This window comes from Mustela lutreola, chromosome 1 (assembly GCF_030435805.1).
Source record: "Mustela lutreola isolate mMusLut2 chromosome 1, mMusLut2.pri, whole genome shotgun sequence".
In the NCBI taxonomy this organism is placed as follows: Eukaryota; Metazoa; Chordata; class Mammalia; order Carnivora; family Mustelidae; genus Mustela; species Mustela lutreola.
Window position 1 is genome coordinate 283,879,289 of NC_081290.1, and position 27,889 is coordinate 283,907,177.

Below are 27,889 nucleotides of genomic sequence, written 5' to 3' on the forward strand. Positions count from 1 at the left end.
AGGCCCACTAGCCGGGGGAGCTAGGAAAGCAGGAGAGGCCTATCAAGGCAGATCTTTATTTTTTCCTTAAAGATTCTACTTATTTATTTAACAGAGAGAGAGAGCACAAGCAGAGGGAGAAGCAGGCTCCCCACTGAGCAAGGAGCCTGATGTGAGGCTCAATCTCAGGACTCTGGGACCATGATCTGAGCCGAAGCCAGACGCTTAACCAACTGAGTCACTCAGTCACCCCTATCAAGGCAGAACTTAAAGGCAAGTCTGAGTTTTCCAGGAGGACCCAGGACAAGGTGAAGGATGTTCTTGGCCAAGGTATGACTAGAGGCTAGGCCTGGAGGAGGGCAGTGGCAGACAGACATCTTGGCCAGGGGGGCCAGCACTTGCTTTTCTTTGGATAGATGACTTTGAGTCTAGTACAATTCTTTACTGCCGCTTAACACCAGAAACCTAATTACGACTTTGTGCATCTCTAATTACGCCTTTTGCCTTTTTCAGACCTTTACTGGTAAAAAGTGGGGCGCTATAAAAATAGCCTCTCTTCCAGCCCAGAGACTGTCATCCAAGCTGTCAACTAACCATTGAAATCTCCATCGTAGAAACAGGTTTCTGTTAAAAATAAAATAAAGAGAAGCCGACAGTGATGCTGTGGTTTCTTCACTTTACATTCTTTTAGGGCAAGGTCCTGGAAGTCAGCCTAGCCTAAGGTATGGGAACTTCTTTATTCAAACGGCAGTATGACTCAGAAGCTACAGTCTGAATTAAAGTCCTGGCTGTGTGACCCCGAGTGTCACTTCATCTGTCCAAGTTTCAGTTCCATTACCCCTAGATGGTGCCCATCTCCTAATTTAATGTATGTAAAGCCCTTAAACAGTGGCTGGTACACAGCAGACTCTGTTAGTTGTTATTTTTATTACTTCTCCAGATATGTCAACATAGCTCTGAATAAAGTAACAAACAGTCCTGATTCTCTGCTAGTTTTGAGAGTTTCATTTGCAAGTGCTGGATGTCCTGCTGTGCTCAAGAACACTGGGGGTCAGGGAATAGTCCTCATCGGAGTCAGGGTGTCTTCTCCTTGTGGGAAAGGCCAGAGGTGAAGCTGGCGACTCAGAAGGGGGCCGGGGAATTGAGCACCTCCTTATCGGATATGATTGTCCATCCAGCCTCTCCCTGCTCAGCCGGAGCTGGTTTCCCTCCCCCCAGCTCTGGTCCTTCCTTCAGTGTTCAGGTCCTGCTCCAATTCCAACGTCTCACTGTGCGCCCCAGGAGCTCCATGAACCCTATCTGCCTTGTTCACCCATGTCCCCGAGTTGGAGATAATGCTCCATAAATGGGGCTGAATTGAATGAAAAGGGACGATTTAGATTTTCTCAAAGGGAAAGAGTGGAGCTGAGGGGGCCAGTCTGCATGGGGAAGCCCAGTCAGTCAAGGGGGTGCTAATGAGAGTTGTGAGCCCCTGGGAAGGGCAGTGGAGGAGGCTGATTGAGGCTGGGCCCGGTTCCTCGTGGTGACAGGCACAGCGGCTATTTTGGGGCATCGGCCTCATTCTCAAACGTGGGATATCTGGTTTTCAATGACTGACATACAACCTGTGCCTTTTAAAGATATTTTATTAAAAAAAAAAAAAAAAAAAAAAAGGAAAATCAACCAAACAAAAAGCCCAACCCAAGAACTCTTGGTTCTGGAGTCTGGGAGCAGCTTAGGTCTGTGGGGAGGGTGGAACCTGGAAGACAGATGGTGTGGGGGTCTCTGATCCCCAGGGAGGAAGAGCAGGAGTCCCGGGAAGCTGACAGGCCAAGCAGCCCTTCCCAAGGCTCAGCCCCCCTCTCCGTGAGGCCTGGACTCACCCACTTAGAAAAGACTGGTCAGGGCGGAGGGCTCAACCCACAGAAAAAGGCAGGGTGGGCAGTTCCGGACAGGTTCCAGACCTCTGGTTAAAGTCACCAACCGGTCAGGAAGGAGAAAAGGGTTGGCCCGGGGCTCGATCGGGCCTATCAGCACCCTCCACGAAGGCGGGGTTCAAGTCACCCTGGGGAGGCAGGCCCAGATTGGGAGATGCTGCCTCAAGGACTGAGCAGTAGGGGCCCTGACGAGGCAGGAGCTGCGGGCAGTGCCAGGCAGGACTCCCCGTGGGCAGGGTAGGACGGAGACACTGGAGAGCTCAGTGGCCAGGGGGGCCGCGGGGTAGCGCCCGGATGGGCCGGGGCGGAGGATTGTCCAGGACCGGTTCGGGCCGGGCCCGCACGCCGCCCCGGCGCTTCTGCTTGCGCAGCAGGTAGCTCGAGTACTGCACCTCGGGCATGGCCAGCTTGAGGCAGGCCTCGGTGGCCGGCCCGGCGCCGCCGCTGGGCAGGTCGTAGCCCATGATGTCCACCTTGCGGCTGGGCTGCCACGGCTGCAGCTGCTTGGTGCGGATCTGCGCGGCGGGCCGCAGCACGGGCTCCTCGCCGAAGCAGCGCCGCAGCAGGCGCTCCCGGGCCTCGCGCAGCTCCCGCGCCTCGCGCTCCACGCAGGCTCGGCCGGCGCTCGCCACGCGGCGCCAGAACGTGGCGTTGAAGTGGTCGTAGAGGCCCGCGTCGAGCGCGTTCCAGGCGCGCGCGGCCCGCGCGAGCGCCGCGGGGATGGCGGCGAGGCGCGAGCTGGCGGCGCGCGCGTTCAGCTTGGCGTAGAGCACGTCGTCCAGGTCCCAGGCCAGGAGCCGCCGCAGCAGCACCAGCGACTCGTCGAAGTACTCGGCGATCATGACGAGCGAGAAGACCTCTTCCACCTGACGGATGAGGCCCGCCAGGTAGGCGGCGTCGTCGCGCGGGCTGCGCTCGTTGTCGCCGCCCAGGTCGTAGGCCAACGTGTTATGCGCGAACATGGCGAAGTGCTCGCCCGCGCGGTAGTAGGCCTCGGGCGCGCGCAGGAAGGCCTCGAGCGACGCGTTGGGCACGCGCCGGAAGGCCGGGCAGTACTGGTTGTAGTAGCTGAACAGCGACTCGAACATGGCGGCCGGCTCGCGCAGGATGGTGACGTAGACGGTGCCGGGCGGCATGAGGCGCTCGAGCTCCGCGCGGTCGAAGCGCAGGTGGCTGGCCAGCACGTGCGGTGGCCGCGTGGCTGGGTGCACGAAGTGTGCCGAGAAGTTGCGCGGGTAGCAGAACTGGTGCTCGCAGCTCGGGTGCGGCAGGGCCACCGTCAGGTTGTGGCGCTCGGCGAAGCGGAACAGGATGTTCTGGACGGTGGTGCCTGCAGTCTTGTGCGTCTTGAGGAAGGCCACGGTCATGTGCTTGGGGCGGGGCGGTGAGTCCCGCAGAGGCGGGCAGCTCAGAGGAAACAGCTTGGGGTACCTGTCAAGTCCGGGGTGGGGGGAGTGTGCGGGGAGGGGGGGGGAGGAAGTGTGTGAGGGGCGCGTCTCGACCCCTGCCCCTCCCCCAGGACGGTAAGATGGGCCACAGGCACGGACCAGTAGAGGGTGTGGCAGGCAGCCTCTAAGATGACTCCCAGTGATCCCTGCTGGCCTCTGGTATTCACTCTCTTGTGCATTTCCCTCCCCCTGAGTGTGAGCAGGATTTACTGTTGCCACTAGGGAACAGAATAGGTAGAAATGAAGGTAGAAATGTCACTCGTGAGGTTACATTAGAAGGACTATGGCTTCTATGGGGCGCCTGGGTGGCTCAGTGGATTAAACTTCTGCCTTCGGCAGAGGTCATGATCCCAGCCAGGGTCCTGGGATCGAGCCCCGCATTGGGCGCTCTGCTCAGCAGGGAGTCCGCTTCCCCGTCTCCCTTCTCTGCCTGCTTCTCTGCCTACTTTGATCTCTGTCAAATAAATAAATAAAATCTTAACAAAATAATAAAGACTATGGCTTCTATCTTGGTGTCTCTCCTCTCTCTCTCTCTCTCTGGGATAACTCAGGAGGGAGAAGCAAGCTGCCGTTCTGTGAGCAGCTCTGTGTGGAGGTACCAGGTGGCAACAGTCCAGGAGGTACTGGGCCCTCAGTCTGTCAGCCTGCTTGAAGAACTCAAAGCTGCCAGCAACCACATGAGGGCGATGGGAAGGGGAGCACTTCCGGTCAGACATTCAGATGAGACTGCATCCTCAGCAGCCAGCTTGATTGCAACTCCCGGTGACCCTGAGCCAGAGATCCCCAGCTAAGCCACACGTGGATGCCTGACCCATAGGAGCAAGATAGTAAATGTTTGATGTGTTGAAAACCTAAGTTTTGAGGTAATTTGGCTACACAGAAATAAGATAACGAATATAAGGACAGAGGCCCTTGGAGATCCTTGAGAAAGTCTACTCTACACACGAAGAAACTGAGGACCAGAAGAAAATTCATTTACGTTTTCTGGCAACTCAGATAAAGTCACTATATTCTCTTGTTCTCTGTCTTCTTTTTCACTTTTACTCTTTCTCTGGCTCCTCATGGAGGAGGAGTCCCCACAGCATGGGCTTTGAGACAACCTATTTGCTATATGATTCTGTTGTGTTCCCTGGAGCCTCGTTCATTCAGCCAACAAATTTTCTTTTGAGCATCTGTTATGTGCCAGACACTATTCTAGGCTCAGGAATTTTGCTAGTATGAAAAACGGAGAATACTCTTAGCCTTCATGAAGCTTTCATTTCTGTTTCCTTGTTCCTGCAACAAAGGTGTTGGGGATTACAGATGGCCTGTAAGTTCCCTTCAGACTCTGAGTTACTCTCATTTCTTTTCTAGCCTCGCCATCGTGTAATGAGGACTACTCTAAGCACCCTTGAGAACACCACTGAGATTTCCTATCTGTGGTCGGTTTGGGCTCAGGGTAATATCTACCCAGATGCCCCTCTTGAAGACCAGCAAATCCTCCAACAAGGAGAACTGAGCCCATTCACACCTTTCTCAAGGGCAGGTCATGTAGGAAATGGGAAAGTTGAGGTCCTGAAGAGTGCAGGGATTTGCCGGGTTCACAGAGCCAGGAGTAGGGCAAGGGGTCCTATTCATTGTCACATGGTATCCTGTATCAGGATGGCTGACTGGGTCGCCCATGTCTTCGTTCCCATTCTATAGACTAGGAAACAGGCTCAGAGAACAAGGGGATTTGCCCAGCACAGCAGAAACAATGAGAACTTGTCTGCAGTCCTTTGGGGGAGGCACTCAGACTATGATGCCGTGGGAAGGACTTGGACTGGATTAGAATCCCAGTTTAGTCACTGACTAACTCTGTGCTTTCAAGCAATCTTTCAGTGAAGACCAGTGCCTGCCCAGGGAGGTTGTGTGGATCTAAAGAGAACGTATAGAGGGTGCCTGGGTGGCTCAGTGGGTTAAAGCCTCTGCCTTCGGCTCAGGTCATAATCCCAGGGTTCTGGGAACGAGCACCGCATCAGGCTCTCTGCTCAGCGAGAAGCCTGCTTCCTCCTCTCTTTCTGCCTGCCTCTGCCTACTTATGATCTCTCTCTCTCTGTCAAATAAATAAATAAAATCTTTAAAACAAAAATAAAGAGAATGTATAGAAAGCACTTTTAGAATAGAGTGAAGGAGCAAAGTGCAGCAGAAGACAGACTCTTTTGGCAGATAGAAGGAATGGGAAGGAAAGGTCCCAATTCTGTTGCCAACCAGGCAAGAATGCAACTTGCCTGTGTCCCGCCAGCATGCCCAGGCCCCACCCCCTTACCAGCTGAGCTGTGCCCCCTGGTGGATGAGGAGGCTTACGGTGCTGCATCCTAGCACCAGCAGCAGGATTTTCCTTCGGCTCATCATCTTGGTGGCCAGCTGCATGTGCTGGAGGATGGGGGGCATGATGGGGTACCCACCCCTGGACCAGCCAGGGCCTCGCTATCCAGGACTCCCTTCGCCGGCACTCATGGGGGCTCCTGGGGCTCTGGTAGCAGGGCCAGTATTCCTGAGAGGCCTGGCAGAAGAAGGAGGCAAACAGGTTTGCGGCAGGCAGAGGAGATGGGCTGTGCGCCCCAGCAGGACTGCTGCAAAGAAGAGCTCCAGAGGGTGGGGTGAACGGAGAAGCCGGAGAAGATCGGATTCCTACCTCCCATTACCAAGACCCTATCTCCACCCTGCGCCAGATAACTTAGTCTTGGGTGGAATTACAGGCTCGGGGGTGTGGCCAGCCCTTCAAGCTGTAGCCACTCCTCCCTTGAGCCCCGGGCTTGGCTTTCCTGCCTGGGCCCTAATTCGTCTTTGTCTTGTGGTCATTTGTATCTATCTCCCTAGTAGGCTTACCTTAGCACCAGAGCTTGGGTTAAAGCACAGAAGTCTCAATTCAAGGTTTCCCTCCTCCAGGGCTCCTTGCCTGACTGCTTCAGCCAAGAGCTTGTCTTGACTCCCCAGAGCCTGAACTCAGAAGACACTGACTAGACCTGTAGTTTCTTGAGTCTCTTGACACGGGCAAGGGATTACTACTGCGGGCTTACAACATGTACTACACTCTTACATACTTCCATTTAATTCCCATCACCCTCTAACATAGGTGTGATTCCCCATTTTGCAGACAAGGAAACTGAGTCTCTAAGTGATGGTGCTACTTGTCCCATGGTACACAGCTGTTGGCAGAATCAGGATTCAGACCTGCTCTTTCTGGTTTCAAAACCCATCCCCCTTGGTGTTATGTGTGCTGCTTCCACAGAGAACTGATTTCCCCATCCCTGTTCTAGACTCTGGCAGTTCTGCCTGCTTCTGAGCCCTGAGCCTTCCTCGCTGGGCACCTGCCCTGAGGACCCAAGACCAATAAATCCATGAGGGAGAGAAAGGAAGGACTTGAAATCCCAGAACCTTATCTGGATTTCATCCCCAGACACCTGAAACCCTGGCCACCCATCCGCTGACTCTGCAGGGAGAGGTGCCTGGCCAAGGCCATGACATGGCAGCCTAGGAGAGGGGTGGGAGTGTGGGGGATACAGAGGCAGTTCTGCTTGTTGTCCTGCAGAGACTCTCCAGGAGAAGGTGGGCCTATCCCAGGTGAGTGGCAGGAGTGAGAGGCAGAAGTGAGAGTGAGGGCCTGGTTTCCGGCCAGGCACCTGTCCCCACACGAATGCCTTGGCTCAAGGGCAGCCCAGCCCTTGGCAGCACTAGTGGAAAGTCAGCTTCGGCAACAATGCCTGTCCCCCCCCCCCCCACTAGGGTAGGGTCTCTATCTCAGGGGCCTTGGTCTCCAGGTCTGGGTTCAGGTTCAGCCTCACATACACACCTCTTGAAAGGGGAGAATGAGCCGGGAACTCTACGGGCATTTGCACGTATATGGAACTAGGACACCTGGGTCCCAGGAGGGATGAGGTAATGTAAAAACTTTTGACCATCACTTTCCCCTGGGGCTTGGAGCTTGGTTTCCAGTCCCTCTTCTTTACCGCTACCTCCCCCTGGCCCCTCATTAATCCTGGATTACATTTAAACCTGTTTGGGTAGAAAGATGTCCTGGTTATGCCTTTCTTTTTTTTCCAGGCCCCATCACCTTGTTTCCTCCACCAGCCTGCAGACAGACTTAATCTGCCTGGAGCCAAGGGAGGTGAAGGGTACAGCCACAGAGGGCCAATCAAGGGCAGAGCAGAGAAAGCCTCACTGCCTGCTGTGTTTTCAAGGATTGCTGGGGGCAGAGGAGGGCTGGCTTTGCCTGAGTAAGGAAGGCCGCAAGAGCAAGTCAGAGCCGATAGCCTCTGCCACTCATCCTGCCTTGAGGATTTGGTGACAAGGTGGGAGTTTCTTGAGAAGGCAGAGTTGGGGGGGGGGTGTCAACCTATTCTCATCTGTGATACACTTACTAAAACTACCCTATTTTCAGTGGACTCACTGGGTCACCCAAGGAGGTCAAGCCTGGAGGGAGCTACACTGGGACTTTCCCTGGGGAATGCTTCAACCAGGCCACACAGAGGAGGAGGACAGAGTGCCAGGTGGTCCTCTCCATCCCACTCCCATCCGTGGCTTAGCCCTGGGGACCCAGCCAGCCAGACTCCAGGCTGAGGTCCCGCTTGGAATAGGGAATCATCAGCACTCCCTGGACACCAGCCCTCCAGGGTAGGCACCAGTTTCTGCTTGGCCACCATCAGTGACAGGATGCTCACCACCTTCAGATACATCCTGGTCCATTTCTGAGCAGCCTTGGCTGTCCCAAAGTTGTTTCTGGGACAGCGAGGATCAGCCCACCACCATTAATGCCCTCCTCAGCTTGCCTCTTCCACCTTCCACTCCTCACAATTGCTAGTGCTGCCCTCCTAGACCACACGGGTCATTTTTCTCCATGACAGACCTTCAGGTATTTGAAAGCAGCAACCTTGTCTCCTCTGGGTGGGCACTCGGCCAGGCTAAACATTCCAGGTCCTGAGAGAGGGTGCTGCTTGGACACTGGAGGAGGCCTCCCTTCCCTTGGCAAGTTCTCTCCATGATGCTGCCTATGGAGCTGGAGTCTGAGCACTGGCATCCAGGGAAGGGGGCTGGTTGGGGCTGGATTTAACCTCTGTAATCTCCAGGCTGGCACGGGGTGGGTGGTGGTCTCCTGCGGTCCTGGCTCCAGCCCATTGCATGCTTCAAACTACTCCCTCTGCATCCCCTGTGTCTTCTCCATAGAGAGTTTTCCCCAGCCGTCCCAGACAGGTCAGGATGCCCAGCCTCATCAGAATATCAGTGCTAATTTTAGTCAGAAAAATTTACCTCAGGCTGCTGCCTGGTTTTGCAAATTGCTTTCCTTTCTCCAGGGAACCAAAGGGGGAAAAAATGGTCTAGCTAGCCAGAGCTTTGAAAACTGGCCTGGACACCCACCCACTCCCAAATGAGCCCTTTTCTCTCTCCATCCCAGCCCTAGGGCCAATATGGGTGCTTTTAGAGGAGGAGGGTGTCCTGGCCTGGACCACCAGACCTGACCGTTGGATGACCTGGAGACTCCATCCTTCCTTAAGAATGGCACAGCCCAGTGAGTAGGGAGGGAAACAGTCCAGGGCACTAGAAAGGAAGGGGCCAAGGACTCAGGGGGTTGCATGTAAGTGGCCCAGGAGATCATATTATCTTTCCACCTCTCTCTCTTTTCCTTCCTTTTTCCTCCCAGCCCGCTGCCAGGTCCCCCTTGCCCCCTCTCCCTGCCACCCACTCCCACGTCATCCCTGTCTCCGAATTCCCCTCATCCCCCTCTCTCCATCACTATGGCCCCTCCAGCCCCCATCCCCTCAATTTCATCCCCCACCTACTCCAGAGATCCCGTCACCAGGATCTGGTCACCATAGGGGATAGGCCAGATTCCCCCTCTCACCCCGGGCCTCCCTCGCTCTCCAGGGGGCAGAGCGCGCGCCCCCGCCCCCCCCCCATGCACTCCGGGCACTAGGCCCCCACGACACCCTCCCGCCCACCCTCGAGCTCCGATCTCTGTCCTGATCCGGTCCACCTCCGTCCCCCAGCCCCACGCAGGCCACTGCAGTACTCACGCCGCGGGCTCTGCCTCCGACCCGGGTGGGGGGTGGTCGCCGCTATCTCCCAAACCTTGTCCCGAAATCCAATGCGAATCGGAGCGCGCCGGGGGCCCTGAGCACCGAGTGCCGGTTCGCTCGCCTCTCCGCGCCTGGATGGGATCAGGTGGCGGCTCCGCTCTTCTCCGCTCAGCCCGCCGCCCGCCCCCCATCGCACACCGGAGGCGGGGCGGGGGCGGGGGCCCGGCAGCCGAGAGCGGAGGGGGAAGGGAAGGGAAGCGGGAAGGGGAGGGGGCAGCTCTGACTCGTGGACTGCCCAGGAACAATCTCCGTGTGACCTTTTTGGATGCGGGTATCAGCTGGCAACCTTACAGAGACTGGACACCCATGTGGTCAGCTCCTTGCCCTCACTCTACAGAAGGGGAAACTGAGGCCCAGAAGGTCTCTGGATACTCTGACATTGATGGACATTCCTGGCTGCACAGGCTGACCTTGGGCTGGTGGGTCCTGGGGGAGTTAGAGACACAGGTACTTCTACAAGCACCCACATGCTCCTTCTCCTCTGCCCACCTCCAGTAGAGAAGCACAGCTCCAGCTGGGGGCTGGTCCCATTCTGCCCTGGCATTCCTGGGGACACTTTCCTTCCAGCTCCTGAGGCAGTCCCCTGCTGCTGACCTACTCCTTCTCTCCAGCAGGACTCCGGACCCACTCACTCCTGACCAGAGCTTTAGCACTTTGTTTTGGGAAATTAAAGAACCCAAGTTCAGCCCTGTTGAACTTAATTAAGTCCCAGAGTCAAGAGCCAGTCCCTGCGCCTGAATACTTTCAGCTCTCCAATAGAGAGGTGTTCTTGGAGTTGCAGAGATGATACATGTGAAGGTTCTGTGTAAATTCCCATGGGTGTGTGTGTGTGTGTTGGGGGGGGTGCTCCTGAATTTTCTGCCTTCTTAGGCCTTAGTTCCTACCCCCTGGGAGACGGGCAGCAATACCTCGCGGGGGCCAGACACCAGCGGCCCCACATGTAATTCATTGGTTCTCACGGACCCCTGCTTTCTCCTCCCCTCTTAGCTGAGTATGGCAAGGATGCTGGAGCTGGGATAGCAGCCCAAACCAGGACTGGAAAGGATTGGATTCCATTCCAGTCCCACACAGGTAGCTATTGTATGAGGGTCCTTGTTAAGAGGTAGAAGGGAATGGGGGCTCTTGCAGTCAGGAGAAATGCTTGTGGTCCCAGTTTGGCCTCTTGGGAATGTCAGCTTCTCTCTGCCCCTCTTTCCCCTCTGCAGAATGGGAGGTCCTGTCCTGCCTGCGTCCCAGGGCTGTTATGATAAGGCCCCACTTGTCCCTTTCTGGCCGCAACTACATTACCTCTGCACCCATCAGACTTGAGTTTATCTTGCCCAGCGACCCCTATCACCTTCCCCAGCGTATACACCTGCCTAGGGCCCTGCACGGACAGATGACCTGCCAGCAGCTCTCCAGTTACACGGAGCAGAAAGATGCTTCTTCTGGGTCAGGAATGGTTTTTCCTGAGTGTGCCGACAAGCTGGAGGGGAGGGCAGCACTGCTATTTCTTCTGTCCTCTCTGGGTTTGGCTTCTCCTTTGGGAGTATCTGGAGACTGGGATGGTGGTGGTGAGGGGAAGAGGAAGGATTGAGGCTTGGGCAGGAGGGAAGGGAATTTTCTAGCTAGGGCTAGGATGTGAGCAAACCTTCCTGGCACAGTCCTTCTCTGTTTCTCCTAAACCCACCTATCGTAGACCTGGCACCCCATCTTTTTCCCCTGCTCTTGGCTACTTCTCTTGGGGAGGGCAGTCAGTGAAATGGAGCATGCTAGAAAGAGGATAGGAAGGGTGTGGGTGTGTGGGGGAAAATGAGGCTTTACTTGAGTTTCCCAGCTCTCTCACCCCCCCCCCCCCACACACACACATACTCGCACAGGCAGTGAGCCTATCAGTGAAAGGACAGGGCTAGAATGGGAGGGGGATCTCAGAGCTAGTGGCAGAGGTGCCGAGAGAAACAGAACTGACGGGTCAGGATAGGGAGAGGTGGAGGCTGGACAGACGGGGGTGGGGGGTGGGGGGGGGGTGGTGGCTTCTCATCCCTCCCTCGGCGCACAGGCCGCTGCTGGTGGTGGTGGTGGCGGTGGTGGGGCAAGGGAGGCAGCGTCCACGCCGCCAGTAGTCTGGTGGGGACAAGGGAAGAAAAGGTCCTGAGTTCATTTTCGGGACTAAAAAGGATGCAAAGCCTGTCGCCCGAATGGCCGTTTCGTTTGTCCCCTCCTCCCCGCCCCCCATGAATCATTACTGAGCTCCTCTTGAGAGCCAGGTGCTGCCAGACAGTAAAAAGCCCAGGTCTCTGCTCACGTTCTTGGGGAGGAGGTGGGGGCAAAGGAGCAAGAAAGGCTTTAAAACAAACGGTAGATGTTTGTACGTGTTATGGGAGCTCCAAAGAAGGAAAGGAAAGCGGGAGAAAGCCTAGCGGAGACATTTGAGCCGGCCTGATAGGTGGAAAAAGGGGCTTTAGTGTGGCCCTTCCCCCAGGTCGGCAGCTGGAGCTCAGCCCGCTTCTCTTCGGCTCCGATCCTCTTTCAGCCCATTCATCCATGCGTGGGCCGGGGGTGGGCGGGCAGACAATCAGATACTGTTTTATCACAGGCATCGGCTGCAACCTCCCGCTTGGCGCCCGTAACGCGCGGCCGCCGGCGGAATGAGTCCTTCAGGACTCCCTGAGGAACGTAAGCGCCCGGACCTCTCACGCCTGAGCTGGAAGTCGGGTCGGAAGGCTGGGGCTCTGCGCTCCGGCGGGTCAGACGCGGAGAGCACGCCTTTCGGGCGGGCCCATCGTTCTCCGCAGCCCCGCCCCCGCTCCAGCCCCCAGTGTTCCCGGTGCTTGAGCCCGGTACAGTCCTCCCAGAGTCGGACCGCCAGAGCAGGGGACCTGCGTACTACAAGTCCCAGAAGGCCTCGCGGCCAGGTCCCCTGGGAACCCTTGGAGATCCGCAGGGGCTGGGCCTCAGTGTGTATGGCCTGCCAATCCTCCAGCGGACGTGGCGTGCTGCGCTGCCGGAAGTTCCGGGAAGTGGGCCCCAAGTCTGGCTCGAACTTCCGGGTTGGTCGCGCGCCTTCCTGCGGCTAAGATGGCGGCCGAGCATCCCGAGCCTCCCAAAGGAGAGTTGCAGCTGCCGCCGCCGCCACCCCCTGGGCACTATGGCGCTTGGGCTGCCCAGGAGCTGCAAGCCAAATTGGCAGAGATCGGAGCTCCGATCCAAGGTGAGAACCTCGAGAGGTCAAGAGCCGGGGCAGCGCAGGCCTGAGGAGAAGCGGAGCCTGGTTACCCCGGAGACCCGGTGGCGGGGGGAGGGGCGGAGGCGGATCGCTGAGGCCTGACTTGATCCTGACGGACCCTGTTGATCTTGTGCTTTGCCCAGCAGGGAGTCGCGAGGAGCTGGTGGAGAGGCTGCAGACCTACACCCGCCAGGTACGTGTTGGTGGCGGGACGTCGGGGTAGGCCGAGTTTTTAGAGAAGGCCTTCATGGCCCCTCACTGCTCGGTCTTGGTTCTTTATGTAGCTCTACACAGCAAGCAGGGGTTTGCTGTTCCCGCTTGTTTTTGTCATTATCTGACCAGTTGTAATCGTTTCTGTCTGCGTCGGTCCTCTCCAGTAGCTCAAGCTCTGGCAGACAGGCACTGGGTAAATTTTGTTGAATGAATGGGAGTGAATGTCGTTTGGTGGAACAGCTCCTCTTGGACTGACCTGGAGTCCTTTCTGTTTTGCAGACTGGCATCGTGCTGAATCGGCCAGTTCTGAGAGGTGAAGATGGGGACAAGGCTGCTCCCCCTCCCATGTCTGCACAGGTAAGGGGGTGGTTCTACTTTATAAGATGATCTCTCACATTCAGTGTATTGGAGATGCAACTAACAGATTGGACAGGGAGAAATGGCAGCTCTTCAGTTCTCCTTTGGTCCTGGTCCTTATCACCTTTCCCAGTGTCTGCTTTTCCAAATTCTACCTGTCGTTTTTTTTTTTTTTTTTTTTTTTTAAAGATTTTATTTATTTATTTGACAGAGAGAAATCACAAGCAGATGGAGAGGCAGGCAGAGAGAGAGAGAGAGGGAAGCAGGCTCCCCGCCGAGCAGAGAGCCCGATGCGGGACTCGATCTCAGGACCCCGAGATCATGACCTGAGCCGAAGGCAGCGGCTTAACCCACTGAGCCACCCAGGCGCCCTCTACCTGTCGTTTAAGGTGCAGCTTGCATAATCTGGAAGCCTGACTTGATTCTTCTTCAGCTGGGAAGAACTCTTTTTTGCCTTCCCAGGGCACAGTTCCCATTTTGTTCAGTTAGACATTAAGGCTCATTCCCTGGTTTGATTTCATAGCTTTTACATTTAGTGAGTCATTGGGACACACTGGCTCCAGTTTACTTAAGTCTTCTCAACTTTCGTGTCCTTTCTGAGCCAGGATTTGAATTTTTCTCTAGGACAATGGCTCTGACCTGGGAACTATTGACTTCTCTGTGTGGGACGAGGAGTTCCCAGGTGGCCTTTAGAGGTGTCCTCAAATTTCCTGAAATTGTATGCAAAATCTGTGTTCACGTTTTTCTGGGGAGAAAGTCGATAGTTTCCTTGGTTGGTTCCCCCAAATTAGCATCCTCTTCTTTCGGTATTGTTATAGAGTATTGTTTTCTTACATGCGAGAATTATATGTCATTTGACTTTGAATCCTAGCGCCTGGCTCATAGTTGATCTTCAGCAAATGTCTGCAGTAGGTAAACGTTTCCTAGTTTAGGTTCACATTTTTTCTCCACAGCTTTCTGGGATTCCCATGCCGCCGCCACCCATGGGACTCCCCCCGCTGCAACCTCCTCCACCGCCCCCACCACCTCCACCAGGCCTTGGCCTTGGCTTTCCTATGGCAGTTGGACCCCGCCCACCAAACTTGGGGCCACCACCTCCTCTCCGGGTGGGTGAGCCTGTGGCTCTGTCAGAGGAGGAGCGGCTGAAGCTGGCGCAGCAGCAGGCGGCTTTGCTGATGCAGCAAGAGGAACGTGCTAAGCAGGTGGGGCAAATGGCAGCTTCGGTGTGGGTCTCAACAGGGTGCAAAAGGGGCAGTGGAGCTTCAGAGAGGCTGAGGCTAAGGCTCCTCCTCTTCCTCTTTTTTTTTTTTTTTTAATATTTTATTTATTAGCATGAACAGGAGGGGAGGGCAGAGGCAGAGGGAGAAGGAGAAGCTGAGCAGGGAGCCTGATGTGAGACTTGATCCCTGGACCCTGGGATCATGACCTGAGCTGAAGGCAGACGCTTAACCAACTGAGCCACCCAGGCACCCTGGGGCTGAGCTTTCTGGGAAGGTCTGGACCCAAGACTAGAACATAGGCCCTCAAATGGAAGAGGACCCCAGGAAGCAGAGTTATGACAGCCTGGCCTCAGGGATGGTGGTACTGATGGGAACTTGTTTTCTTTTTTAAGCAGGGAGATCATTCACTGAAGGAACACGAGCTCTTGGAGCAGCAGAAGCGGGTAATGCCCCCTAGCCTTTGGCCTTATGGTCCAGTGCTTAGTGTCCAGAACAAGATGTGCCTTGCAATTTTTCCGTGGAGGTTACCTCATCCTTAAGTTCCAGTATCTTCCAAATAATCCCATCTTCACTGGAGCCCTGGGATTGGTAAACTACAGACTGTGACCTGATTTAGCATGGCCTGCAAGTTAAGAATGGTGTTTCTATCTTTAAAGGATTGTTAAGGAAAAAAAAAAAATAAGTAAACCAGAACATACTACGGCCTTTGCAATGACCCATAAAGTTTAAGATGTTTATTGTTTAGCCCATTACAGAAGAAGTTTGGTGACTCCTGTTAGTCTTATGTGATAATTGTTTTAGGTACCCACGAGGAGAGTCTGGATTTATTTAGTCAGTTGTATTGGATTTAGACTAAACATGGTAGATGTAGTTAGAGAATGATACAGAAAGCATTCAGTCCCAGAGGGGCATTTTGTCAGTTGTTCCCTAGTGTGTTACTGGGAGTATTAGAAAGTAAACATTAACAGGAATAGACACGAAATTACTTATGAAGTGCTGTTTTTGCCTAGATTGTGCTAGATCTTGAAGAGCAGGAATAAGAAAAGAATTCATTGTTTCTTAGAAATAACTTAATCTCTTGGGGAAGAAAACTCTTGTTAAAAAAATAGAAGGCTTTGTGTAGCTAAATGTTAAATTCTCTGTTAGAGACCAGGAGTTCCCTGGGATTTTTTGGTGTTATTTCCAGGGGTTTTCTTTTGTGATGAGAGACCTCCTGTGCGTGGATCAGTAGCCTGGAAGGGTCGGGGGTGATGAGGATGTCCGAACTCTGGTGGTACCTGATTGTTCTTCTTGGGCCTATTGGCTAACAGCCTGTGTTTGCCAGAGGCTGCCTGCCCAGTGGATTTTCAAGCTGTGTCTTTACTCCCACGTCTCTCTTACAGGCAGCCGTGCTCCTGGAGCAGGAACGGCAGCAGGAGATTGCCAAGATGGGCACCCCAGTCCCTCGGCCCCCACAAGACATGGGCCAGATTGGCGTTCGCACTCCTTTGGGTCCTCGAGGTAAGACCCTAGAAATGGAAGGGAAGGGGAAAGACTGTTTGAAAAATCCTACTCGTAAGTACACGTCCTGTGGAGTGCGTAAGTTCAATGAACTCGTAAACTGAGTAACTCATACAACCAGCACGAGGACCAAGAACCAGAATGATACTAGTACCTCAAAATCTCTCCTGGGCTCCCTTCTAGCCACCCCCTCTCCCTAAGGGTGACCGTCACAGTGATCTTTAGCAAGAAAGGTAATTTTTAAGATGCGTGTTTTGTCTCTTCTGACTTTGAATTTCTTTCTTCTCACAGTTGCTGCTCCAGTGGGCCCCACTCCCACTGTTTTGCCCATGGGAGCCCCGGTTCCCCGGCCTCGTGGTCCCCCACCACCCCCTGGAGATGAGAATAGAGAGGTGAGATTGGTGATTTCTTTCTAGGAACTGGAGAGTGTGGAGAAGAACTTTCTGGAGAAGGATTCTGAGAGAAGATAGGAGGACTTTCAGGGATGGGGGGCAGGGGAGAGCCATATCTAGTTAAAGCGTATTTAGGTAGAGCAGGAAGTAGGGTTTAGGAGATGTTTCCTGGGCAGGGTTCTGAGGTTCACTCTGAAGGGGGCTGAGGGATGATTGTGACCCTTTCGTGCTGTTGCTCTCTGCCGTTTACATCACCTACCTGGCAGTCTTTCTTGTACAAGAGGTCGAAATCTGAGATTAACTTCTCTGTCTGGGTCGCCTCTGGCAGATGGATGACCCCTCTGTGGGACCCAAGATCCCCCAGGCTTTGGAAAAGATCCTGCAGCTGAAGGAGAGCCGCCAGGAAGAGATGAACTCTCAGCACGGTGAGTGTGTTGGGACCCGAAGGCTGCAGGGCAGAACCTGGAGAGGCTGAGGCCGAGTCTGCACTCCTCCATCCCTTTCCTCTGTCCCATCCTTTGAGAGGGAAACTGGCCCTTGGTTAAAAAAAAAAGGAGTTCCTGCAGGCGAGTGGTGTGGTACCAGTGCGAGGAGCCTGATGGCCGCCTTTCTCCCTTACAGAGGAAGAGGAAATGGAAACAGACACTCGCTCATCCCTGGGCCAGTCAGCGTCAGAGACTGAGGAGGACACTGTGTCTGTATCCAAGAAAGAGGTAGGGATGGAGCAGAGTCTGGAAGGAATGTTAGGAGACGGTATTTGGGCACTAAAGTCATACTAGCGCAAGGTGTTCAGTAAGTAATAGCTGCTATTTGTGCCAGTTCTTGTCCCAAGTATCTTACAGATATTTCATGTTTAATTATCATAATCTTTGGAGTTCAGAGTACTATGCATGCCAGCGTTTTACAGCTGCAGACATTTAGGTTCTGAGAGGTGCAGGAATTTACTGATAGGCACACAGCTTGAGAGGAGCAGAACTTTGGAGTCCGACTTCAAGGCCTCTTTCCTCTGTCACTTGGGGAAACAGGATGAGGAGATTAGGGGAGGGCATGATGCTTGGATTCTCTGACCCAGTTGGTTTTCCTTCTCTCGCAAGAAAAACCGGAAGCGGCGGAACCGAAAGAAGAAGAAAAAGCCCCAGCGGGTTCGGGGGGCGTCTTCTGAGAGCTCTGGGGACCGAGAGAAAGAGTCAACCCGGTCCCGCGGCTCCGACTCCCCGGCAGCTGATGTTGAAATTGAGTATGTGACTGAAGAACCGGAAATTTATGAGCCCAACTTCATCTTCTTCAAGAGGATTTTTGAGGCTTTCAAGGTACAAGGAGCAGCACATTGGGAAGGGGCACAGCTGAGCAGGGAACGGGCAGGGATGGGGAAAGACAGAGTAAGGGAGGGCGTCTCTTTGGTGCTGGGTTCAGAACTAGGGAGGGACACAGGGCTTGGGTTTCCACGTCGTCTGCCTTCCCAGCTCACCGACGACGTGAAGAAGGAGAAGGAGAAGGAGCCAGAGAAACTCGACAAACTGGAGAACTCCACAGCCCCCAAGAAGAAGGGCTTTGAGGAGGAGCACAAGGACAGCGATGATGACAGCAGTGACGATGAACAGGTGAGGCCCGCAAGCTCTTGGCGGGAGGGGGCTTGGGATGGGTGGCTGAGGTGCAGCGGGCAAGGGGCCGTGGTGAGCTCCTGCAGAGGAGAATGCCTTTGGGGTGAGCCAGGCAGCGTGATTCATACCTTATAGGCTTGCTGAAAAGAAATGATGGTTTTGTTCTAGGAAAAGAAGCCCGAGGCCCCCAAGTTGTCCAAGAAGAAGTTGCGCCGAATGAATCGTTTCACTGTGGCTGAGCTCAAGCAGGTGAGCTTGGAATGGATCTAGCAGATCCTAGAGCCTGGCTGGGAGACTGCATGAAAAGCTCCTAGAGAGGCACAAGGGTTTTGTTTTGTGGGGTAGGGAGGAGGGCTTTGAAGGAGGCCTGGGTGACGTGGGCACAGGTCCTCTGAGGAATGAAAGAGAGAGAGTCTCAGATCTGAGAGGTTAGGGCTTTCTAGTGGCACGTTGCTGTGTTTTCCAGCTGGTGGCTCGGCCCGATGTCGTGGAGATGCACGATGTCACTGCACAGGACCCCAAGCTCTTGGTTCACCTCAAGGCCACTCGGAATTCTGTGCCTGTACCACGCCACTGGTGTTTTAAGCGCAAGTACCTACAGGGCAAACGAGGCATCGAGAAGCCCCCGTTTGAGCTGCCAGACTTCATCAAACGCACAGGCATCCAGGAGATGCGGGAAGCCCTGCAAGAGAAGGTAGGGGACCAGCCAGGGCCCAGATCCACCCGGCAGCTCCACGGCTTTAATAGTCGCCTGTTTCAAAATCGGGAATGTGGTTCCCAGAGTCTACCTTCTTGTTAATTGTCTAATTATCCATTCTCCAGAAGTCACCACTGCCTATGACAGAGAGTGGGAAGGGCGGGGGGAAGACAGCAGCTCATGAAAGGCAGACCCGACCTCGATGTTCAGAGCTGGCTCTCCTGCCCCATGCTGAGATTTCTGATTCCACATGGCTCCGTGTCCCCCCTCGTCTCCTCCTCCTTCCTCTGCCTGCACTAGGCCAATTCTTTGAACTGCACATGGTGACTCCTTTTCCTGCAGGTGGCTTTTAGCTGTGTGTGCAGTTCCCTGTTCCCAATGTGAGCCTGATGCACTTTGTGGCTGGAGATTCAGGGTGGTTGTATAACTTTTTAGATTTAAATTTTTAAGTGAAATACTTTGAGTAGAGAATACTTGTGTATACTGCAGAAAATTCAGGAGGTACAAAAATACATGATGAAAACTGTCTGTCAGTTAGACTCCAGTCACCCAGTTCTGTCCAGAGGCAGCTGATGAGGTCAGTCTCTTGATCAGATGGTTTGAAAAACCATCGGTGTCTGTACCTGAAGATGATTTTATATGACACATCTATTTTGTTCAACTGGGATTATGTAATTTTGAAGGGTTTGAGCGGGAAGGATTTTGGTGACTTCTGGAATGAGAGAAATGAAGTTTCCCTTTCTTTTTTTTTATTTTTTAAATACTTATTTGGGAGTGAGAAAATGAGATACAGCATGTGTGGAAGGGGACGGGCTAGAGGGAGAGGGAGAACCGGACACCCCGCTGAGCAGAGCCCAGTGCGGGGCTCGATCCCAGGACTCTGAGATCATGATTTGAGCCGAAGGCAGGTGCTTAACTAACTAAACCACTCAGGCGCCCCTTCCTGTATTTCTTTTGGCAGTAGGGAGCCAGATCTTTAAAGAGCCGAACTTGGTGAATATTTTTTATAATCTGTCTTCTGGCATTTTTCACAGGAAGAACAGAAGACCATGAAGTCCAAAATGCGAGAGAAGGTTCGGCCAAAGATGGGGAAGATCGACATTGACTACCAGAAGCTGCACGATGCTTTCTTCAAGTGGCAGACCAAGCCAAAGCTGACCATCCACGGGGACCTGTACTATGAGGTTTGGGTGTAGGGGCTGGGAAGGAGAGACTGGGCCTTCAGTCATAGCTTTGTAACACTTAGTTGGAAAAGCTTTCCAAGATGGTACAGTGGCTCCTCTCCTCAGCCTTAGCTCTTAACTCTCCTTGGAGGGAGTGGAATTTGAAATCTTAAAATGAGGTAGGTTTTTTTTGAGGAGGAGTTCAGTCCGTGTCTTTAAAATGATGACTGGATGACTGGATAAGAGGCAGAGGCACCAAGTGGTAGATGCTTTTAGGAAAACAGTTAATACTGAGGGTGGGAGAAAAGTTTTTATTTTTTCCTACTGATCCTTGAAATGGCCGCCGCCGGAATATCAGGAAATTGTGGGGGTGGAAGGATCTTGGCGATCATCCTGTCAAGTGTCCTCATTTCACAGATGAGAAAGCAGGTCCTGAATCTGGCCGTGTTCTTCTGGTGGGTTAACGTCGGCACTGGGAGTCCTGCTTCTCTCCTCCTTTCTGGCCTTTATTCCTTTTCCTACTCCAGCCGGGGAAAGGAGTGATGAGAATCAACAGGCACTAGGGCAACTCTCAGTGGGATTTTGTGTCTGGAGTGGATTGGGACTTCTCATCTTTGTTCCTAGCCTAGCCTCTTGCCATTGAATTCCCAGTGTGTGTCTGGCATTCGTAATACAGTGTGCTCTGCTTTTTCCTCAGGGGAAGGAGTTTGAGACACGACTGAAGGAGAAGAAGCCAGGAGATCTGTCTGATGAGCTAAGGATTTCTTTGGGGATGCCGGTCGGACCAGTGAGTGCCAGCTACCTGACTGGGGAGGCCAAGAAGAGGATGGGAATTGGGGCAGAAGAGAGACAAAGGACAAGGTTGGGCAAATGGTATCCTGTTCTCTTTTTCCGGCAGAATGCTCACAAGGTCCCTCCCCCGTGGCTGATTGCCATGCAGCGATACGGACCACCCCCGTCGTACCCCAACCTGAAAATTCCTGGGCTGAACTCGCCCATCCCCGAGGTGAGTACTGGCTTTCATTCTTAGTTGCCTCTGCTTTTTGACTAGAGGATGATTTTTTTTTTCTCCTTCTCTTATCCCATCCTACCATGTCTCTGTCTCTCTCTTTTTTTTTTCTCCCCAAAAATAAGTTTTTGTTTGTTATAAAACAGTCAATGAGAATTGATGAGTCCAAAGATGAAAACAAATGGCCTATCATTTCACCACTCAGAAATAACCAGATTTAAAATTTGGTGAATGTGTTTCCAGATATCTCTTTGCTTTATACGCGGCTGGACAGATAGAAATAATTTTATCTCAAGAATGGCATTACGCTTTTATTTTGAAATATGAAGCACTGATTTAAAAAAAACTTTGATAGCAAAGTCATTACGGTAAAAAAGAAGTAATTGTTAAACTTCAGGTAAAAATTTCTGTCCCTTTAGAGAAATAGATTTTAAAAGCTTCTTAAAGTTAGGAAAAATCGGTAAGAGTCGTGTTTTTGACCTTCAGGCAATGTGGAATCTACCGTGAAGGCCGAGGTTTATTAGTCAACTCTCTGCCTCCCATTTCCCCATCCAGTTGCCTCTGGATTTTTCTCGCTTACTACTTTTGCTCTGTAATGCTTTATAACATTTAATTCTTCCCTGAAATTATAATTTTCAGAGTTACCAAGTGCTAGTTCTGTACTGTGTAGCGTGACGTCTCTCCAGGGCTCCAGCGTTTGCTCCGGCGCTTAGCAGTGGAACTGACTTGTGTTCGGTCTCTTGCAGAGCTGTTCCTTTGGGTACCATGCTGGTGGCTGGGGCAAACCCCCAGTAGATGAGACCGGGAAACCACTCTACGGGGACGTGTTTGGAACCAATGCTGCTGAATTTCAGGTATAGGCCATGGCTGTCTTACTTCAGGTTGTGAAGTGTGGAGGTAGTTTATAGTCATTGTCAGGGAGCCAGGTGTTTGGAAGTTTCAGAGTCTGAAAAAGGGCATGCATTTTCCCGAGATGTGACTGCAGTAAGTTCCCCAATAGAATGTGAGCTCTCTCTGGGCAGAGATTATTGTCCGTTTACTTTTCCATCCCTTCAGTTCGCAACAACTTGACGCATCGTGGGTACATAGTAAACGTTTGCTGAATGAATGAATGAATGATCTCTTTCAGACCAAGACTGAGGAAGAGGAGATTGATAGGACCCCTTGGGGGGAGCTGGAGCCATCTGATGAAGAGTCTTCAGAAGAAGAGGAAGAAGAAGAAAGTGATGAGGACAAACCAGATGAGACCGGTTTTATTACCCCTGCGGACAGGTGGGGCGAGCAGAGTCTGCCGCTAAAGTGGCCTGTCGCTGGGGGCTTTCTCATGACTCCAGAGCTTGTTTCTCTCTTCGCAGTGGCCTCATCACCCCTGGAGGGTTCTCGTCGGTGCCGGCTGGAATGGAGACCCCTGAGCTCATTGAGCTGAGGAAGAAGAAGATTGAGGAAGCAATGGATGGGTGAGAGAACCAGGCACAGCACAGCTGAGAGGGAAGGTCTTCCTCTTCCCTTCAGCCTCTGGGTTGGCCAGCTGACTTGTGCCCCGCTTTCCCTACCTTGTGAACCAGTTATGGACTCTGCTAGGCACAGCTTTAGGCACTGAAAAACACCAGGTAAGCAGATCCTCAGAGAACAAGGTGATTTCAGATAGGGGTAGGAAGGTGACGCAAACTCAACCAGGTAATGGGATGTGGAGGGAACTGGGTGGCGGGGAGGTCTTTGGGAAGGTCTCACTGAGGTATTGGAGCCCAGAGCTGAATGTTGGGAAAGATCTAACTGCAAGGTAATCTGAGGCAGAAGGAAGCGGAAGTGCCTAAGACAGACAGGGGTTTCTCCGAGTCTTGCAATGGAAACTCCCTTACTAGGTATGTAACTGTGTAGGATTGTTAAGGCTTCTTGATGAATTGACTCCTTTGTCCTGAGGTCATTTCTTTGCCCATTCTGGATTGTGTTCCGTTTTCCTATTTGGTACATTTTAGATTAATTGAACTTTTTTTTTTATGATTCCATTTTATCTCCTTTGTTGACTTATTAACTGTAAAGTTCTGTTTTGTTATTTTTTTAAATTTTATTTTACTTTATTTTCCTAAAGATTTAATTTATTTATTTGACAGAGAGAGACAGCAAGAGAGGGAACCCAAGCATGGGGAGTGGGAGAGGGAGAAGCAGGCTTACTGCCAAGCAGGGAGCCTGATGTGGAGCTCAGATCATGACCTGAGCTGAAGGCAGACGCTTAGTGACTGAGCCACCCAGGCACCCTTGTTTTGTTATTTTTAGTGGTTGCTGTAGGGTTTATAGTACGGGTCTTTATCACAATCTACCTTCAAGTGATCATGCTGCTTGCAGAGGGAAGTGAGTACCTAACAGCAGTGTACTCCGTTTTTCTCTTCCCAGCCTTTGTGTGGTCATCATGCTTTTTACTTTTACGTATTGTAAATCCTACGTTATGTGGTTGTTTTGTTTATTTATTTATTTATTTATTTTTAAAGATATTATTTATTTATTTGACAGAGTGAGAACACAAGCAGGCAGAGAGGCAGGCAGAGAGAGAGGAGGAAGCAGGCTCTGTGCTGAGCAGAGAGCCCGATGCGGGGCTCGATCCCAGGACTCTGAGATCATGACCTGAGCCGAAGGCAGAGGCTTTACCCACTCAGCCACCCAGGCGCCCCTTATGTGGTTATTTTTGTTTAAATGATTAGTTGTCCTTTTTTTTTTTTTTTTTTTAATCTTTTAGAGTGATTTAAATAATTTGTCCTATATTAACTCATAAATACCATTCTCCGTGAACTTTCATTTCTTTATGTACATCCAGGTTTCCATCTGGTGGCATTTTCCTGCCACCTGAAAGGCATCCTTCAGCATTTCTTGTTGTGGATCTTATGGTCATAAATTCTTCCAGTATTGGCAGCCTGAAAATTTCTTCGTTTGTCCTTTTGAAAGATTTATTTTATTTTAAAATTTTTTGGTTTTATTTAAATGTCCTTTTGAAAGATTTTTGATTTTGATCGGGGATAGGATTCTAGGTTGGCAGTAGTTTACTTTCAGTACTTTATTTTGGGGCGGGGGTGAGGCAAAGGGAGAGAATCCCTAGCGGGGTCCATGAGGGAGGCTCCAGGCCCAGCATGGGGCTTGCTCTCACAACTCTGAGCCAGAATCAAGAGTTGGATGCTTAACCAACTGAGCCACCCAGGTGCCCCTCTCCAGATATATCTTCTGGTACCTTTGCTTTCTCTTCTTCTCCTTTGTAACTCCAATTATGTATGTATTAGATCTCTCAAAGCTGCCCTCCTGCTCCCTGATGCTCTGTTCCTTTTGAAAATCTCTTTTCTCTTTGTATTTACTTTTTTTTTTTTTTTTAAGATATATTTATTTGAGAGAGAGAGCGAGCACAAGCAGGAGGAGCAGAGGGACAGAGAGAGAGAATCCCAAGCAGACTCCGTGCTGAGCGCAGATCTTAATGGGGGCCTTGATCTAGCCCTGAGATCATGACCTGAGCCAAAAACAAAGTTGGACACTTACCCGACTGTGCCACCCAGGCACCCCACATGCTTGTTAATTTTTGACTGAAAGCCAGACTTAGTGAAATCTACCTCATTGGGTGCGGGGTTCTGGCTTCTTTGTATTCCTGCAAGCCTTGCTCGGGTTTGTCTAGGCACACAGTTAAGGTACTTGGAAACAGTTTGATTCTCAGGTCTTGCATTTCAGGTTCCTGAGGCAGGACTGAAGTGGTGTGCGGTCCTCTCCACCACCAGGCACAGACGTTCTGTACATTCCACCCAATGCCCTGTTAATCAGGAGGATTTTTAATCAGGCTGGTGTGTTAGGTGCTATTCCCTGGCCCATGTGGGAAGCAGACACGGTTACCACCAGTGCCTTTGGGTGGTTCTGTCCCCGGCTCTGGCAATTCACTCACATCAACACTGAGGAAGACCCTCTGTCGGTCTCCGGAGCTCTCAAGTTTCTGTGCTGCTCTCTCTTCTCTAGGACTCTGCCCTGTGACCTCTAGCCGCCTTGATCTCTGTGGCCTTTCAGTTTCATCCCTTCAACTCAGTCAGCTAGAGTCCTTTGGGCTCTACATGGCTTCCCCCTCCTTGTGTGGCCTGCAGATTGTCTCAGTGCAGTAGGCAGTGTCACTGAAGGACACGCCTCATTTGTTTCCTGTCTCACAAGTTATTCTGCTTTGTTACCCCTGTCCAGTGACCTGAAATCTTTGTTTCATGTGTTTTGCCCACTTTTTAATTTTTTTGATTGTTTCAGGTGGGAGGGTAAATCTCGTCCGTTACTCCTTCTGCAGAAGGCTCAAGCTTGGCATATATACACAAGGAAGAAAGGAAAGAAGGGTCTTGTGGTTGGAGCATAGTGAACAGGGACCAGATTATGAACCCTTTAGATCACGTAGGGAGGTTGGGTTTATTCAAATAAGCAAGCCTCAGAGGTTTTTGAGCAAAGGAATGACTGGATCTAAACTGTTCTAAGGTGGTAACTGGCTGTTGTGTGAGAGTAGATGGTTACTGGAGTGCCTGGGGGGCTCAGTGGGTTCATAAAGCTTCTGCCTTCAGCTCAGGTTGTGATCCCAGGGTCCTGGGATCAAGCCCCGCATCGGGCTCTCTGCTCAGCGGGGAGCCTGCTTCTTCCCCTATCTCTCTGCCTGCCTCTCTTCCTACATGTGATCTCTGTCTGTCAAATAAATTGGGAAAAAACAAAAACAAAAAAAGAATAGATGGTTACTTCTCCAGAGGGAGAGGTGAGGGGAGGTCCAGGTTGATATTGCTAGATTTGCTTTTGTGTTTTGAGTGGAATCATTGAGGTACATGGCAAGACTGGTTCGGCTAGTTCTTGTGCTATAGGAAGTACTGGAAGTTTGAGTTCTCTATGTTAGAACTCCAGGTACAGCTTTGAGCAGGAGCTGTCGTCTCTTTTCTCCTGTCATCTTCTCTGTACCAGAGTTCTTGCGGAACTTTTAGCCCGACCCTTAGCCCTTCTTCACATATGGGAATCTTGGTCTTTGATCCCCTAAACTTGGGTCAGGGGATCCTTTAACTCAGTCCCTATATTCCTTCAAGGCTATTTTCCCCAGAATCGCACTGTTCCACCCCACTCCCCACCAACCAAGTTGTTTCCTCTTCTGGGTCTCTACTGCCTGCAGAGGCAGCCTAGGCATCGTTTTTCCTCTGGGTGACTGGCAGTCTCTTTGGGAGCTGGGCGGAGGTGCTGCTTGTGTTCTCTTTTCTTCCCCTACTGGAGACCCTTTTGTCCCTTCCTTTTTGGGCCTGACTGCATTGTCCTTTGCAGAAGTGAGACACCTCAGCTGTTCACTGTGTTACCAGAGAAGAGAACGGCCACTGTTGGGGGAGCCATGATGGGATCAACCCACATCTATGACATGTCCACAGTGAGCACTCTTTTGGGGGCTGGGAAAGGGGGCAGAAACTTAGTCTTGTAAGCCTCTCTGTAGATGACAAGACTCTGATCCCTTTTCCAGGTGATGAGCCGGAAGGGCCCGGCTCCCGAGCTACAGGGTGTGGAAGTGGCCCTGGCACCTGAAGAGTTGGAGCTGGATCCCATGGCCATGACCCAGAAGTATGAGGAGCATGTGCGGGAGCAGCAGGCACAGGTGGAGAAGGAAGACTTCAGTGACATGGTGGCCGAGCATGCTGCCAAACAAAAGGTAGGAGGTCACAGGGGAACCCAGCTGGATGTGAGCCAGGGACCAGGTACCAGGGCCTCCTTTTTCAGTGGCATGTTGTCCTCTAATATGACAATGGGGGTGCACTCAGGTCTGCTGCCCTGAGCGTCCCCGGTCCCGAAAACCTTAGAAATCCTCCGGTGGGCTGCCCTCTTTAAGGATGATGAAACTAAGGCATAAGGAGGGGAACTCATCCAAGTCAGAGAATCCAGTTTTAGCACTTTTTCCACAGACCTATGTGTCTGAGTCAGGCTACCTACCCTTGTCTTGGGGATTAGTGGGTTGTTTCACCCGTTGTAACCAGTTTCTCTTTCTCTCCTTCAGCAAAAGAAACGGAAAGCTCAGCCCCAGGATAGCCGCGGGGGAAGTAAAAAATACAAGGAGTTCAAATTTTAGGTCCCCCTCACACACCTGGTCCTCCTTTAGGCCCTCTGTCTGGATGTTTGGGCTTCACACATGGTCCCCAAGAGCCAGCTCTCCCACAATTCCCAAGGGCTTGTCATTTCATGTTCTTATTTTAGACCTGTTTTGTAAATAAAGCTGTTTCCCAAGGAAAGAGATGCATATGTAACACTTCTGATTCTCCTTCGTCTTTTAATCCCCTCGTCAAAAGGACTAAAACAGGCTTTTTCTGCAACTTCAGGGCTGCCTCAGTGACCTGGGGCATGCGCCTGGATCAGACGTTGCTTTTGGTGATAAATTCAAGGCCATGCTGAAATTGTGTGTTACCATGGCTTGCTTTTGTAAAAGGGCTCCCCGGGAAGTACCTTTAGGTCTGGTTTGACCTTACTACTTTGTCCTTGGGGACTAAAAATAGCCAGCTTAACACCCTGGCTGGGCTGAGGAAGTGCAGTGGGCTTGGGAAGTAGGCCAGGTCAGGCCTTCCTAATAGACCTGTGGCCTGAAGAGTCCTGAGTCCATACCTGGGAGAGAACACAACTCAAAATCGAGATTGTTTTGCGCTCACATGAACTGAGTGCTTTCAGTCACCCAGTATCTAGGTGTGGGTGGGTGTGTGGAGGTAGGCTTGCTTTCTCTGTGTAAGTCCTCTGGTCCCTAGAAGTCAGCCCAACAGGTTGGGACTTCAGGGGCCCAACGGGCATTTGCTGGGTGCTGAGAAGACCTACTGCTGTTGCCCTAAGTGCACCAACCAAGGTGCAGATGTCAGGAGGCTTCAAGATGGTTTTTGGAGGTGATGGATTGGGGGGGGTAGTGTGGGAGGGCGTTGACTGAGCTAGGTCTTGGGAGGAGTAGGATGTTAGAGATTAAACAGTGAAGCAGGGGAAACATTACAGGTGAAAGAAATTGAGGGTAGGGATGGGGGGCCTTGGAACTCCAGAATGCTGCTTTGGGGGAGGGGAGCTGTAGGTAAGAAAAGGAGGAAGGGTGGCTCCTGATGGGCCAGGGCTTA

The 27,889-nt window shown here is 52.1% G+C and overlaps 2 protein-coding genes across 5 annotated transcripts; one reads left to right on the forward strand and one right to left on the reverse strand.

The window, feature by feature from the left end:
- Positions 1–1,586: 1,586 nt before the first annotated feature.
- Positions 1,587–9,591, reverse strand: GAL3ST3 (galactose-3-O-sulfotransferase 3). The gene is made up of 3 exons (XM_059147930.1): positions 9,376–9,591; positions 5,631–5,867; positions 1,587–3,326 (listed from the first exon to the last, which is right to left on the reverse strand). Exons 2-3 carry the CDS (start codon positions 5,753–5,755, stop codon positions 2,156–2,158), a joined length of 1,296 nt encoding a protein of 431 aa, XP_059003913.1. The 5' UTR covers positions 5,756–5,867; positions 9,376–9,591; the 3' UTR covers positions 1,587–2,155.
- Positions 9,592–12,457: 2,866 nt separating this feature from the next.
- SF3B2 (splicing factor 3b subunit 2) lies at positions 12,458–27,034 on the forward strand. 4 transcript variants are annotated; one of them, XM_059147889.1, is made up of 22 exons: positions 12,458–12,628; positions 12,787–12,836; positions 13,136–13,213; positions 14,167–14,415; positions 14,826–14,876; positions 15,816–15,933; positions 16,225–16,325; positions 16,654–16,750; positions 16,947–17,038; positions 17,420–17,635; positions 17,789–17,926; positions 18,095–18,175; positions 18,393–18,620; positions 19,658–19,807; positions 20,484–20,573; positions 20,685–20,792; positions 21,542–21,649; positions 21,925–22,067; positions 22,151–22,252; positions 26,085–26,184; positions 26,275–26,460; positions 26,803–27,034. In XM_059147889.1, the coding sequence occupies exons 1-22, from the start codon at positions 12,496–12,498 to the stop codon at positions 26,872–26,874; spliced, it is 2,691 nt and encodes an 896-aa protein (XP_059003872.1). In that variant the 5' UTR covers positions 12,458–12,495; the 3' UTR covers positions 26,875–27,034. The 4 variants fall into 4 exon arrangements, with proteins under 4 accessions (XP_059003872.1, XP_059003890.1, XP_059003881.1 ...); XM_059147907.1 differs by having other exon boundaries at positions 14,829–14,876; XM_059147898.1 differs by having other exon boundaries at positions 12,790–12,836.
- Positions 27,035–27,889: the final 855 nt, after the last annotated feature.

What these genes read in the sequence shown, in the direction of transcription:
- GAL3ST3 (XM_059147930.1), bottom strand. Translation starts at nt 5,755, where the DNA reads ATGCCCCCCATCCTCCAGCACATGCAGCTGGCCACCAAGATGATGAGC. An exon ending in CAGGGGGCACAGCTCAGCTG is followed by an intron (nt 3,327 to 5,630) that starts GTAAGGGGGTGG and finishes CGGACTTGACAG; the next exon opens with GTACCCCAAGCTGTTTCCTC.
- SF3B2 (XM_059147889.1), top strand. Translation starts at nt 12,496, where the DNA reads ATGGCGGCCGAGCATCCCGAGCCTCCCAAAGGAGAGTTGCAGCTGCCG. An exon ending in GATCGGAGCTCCGATCCAAG is followed by an intron (nt 12,629 to 12,786) that starts GTGAGAACCTCG and finishes TGCTTTGCCCAG; the next exon opens with CAGGGAGTCGCGAGGAGCTG. An exon ending in CCAATGCTGCTGAATTTCAG is followed by an intron (nt 21,650 to 21,924) that starts GTATAGGCCATG and finishes GATCTCTTTCAG; the next exon opens with ACCAAGACTGAGGAAGAGGA.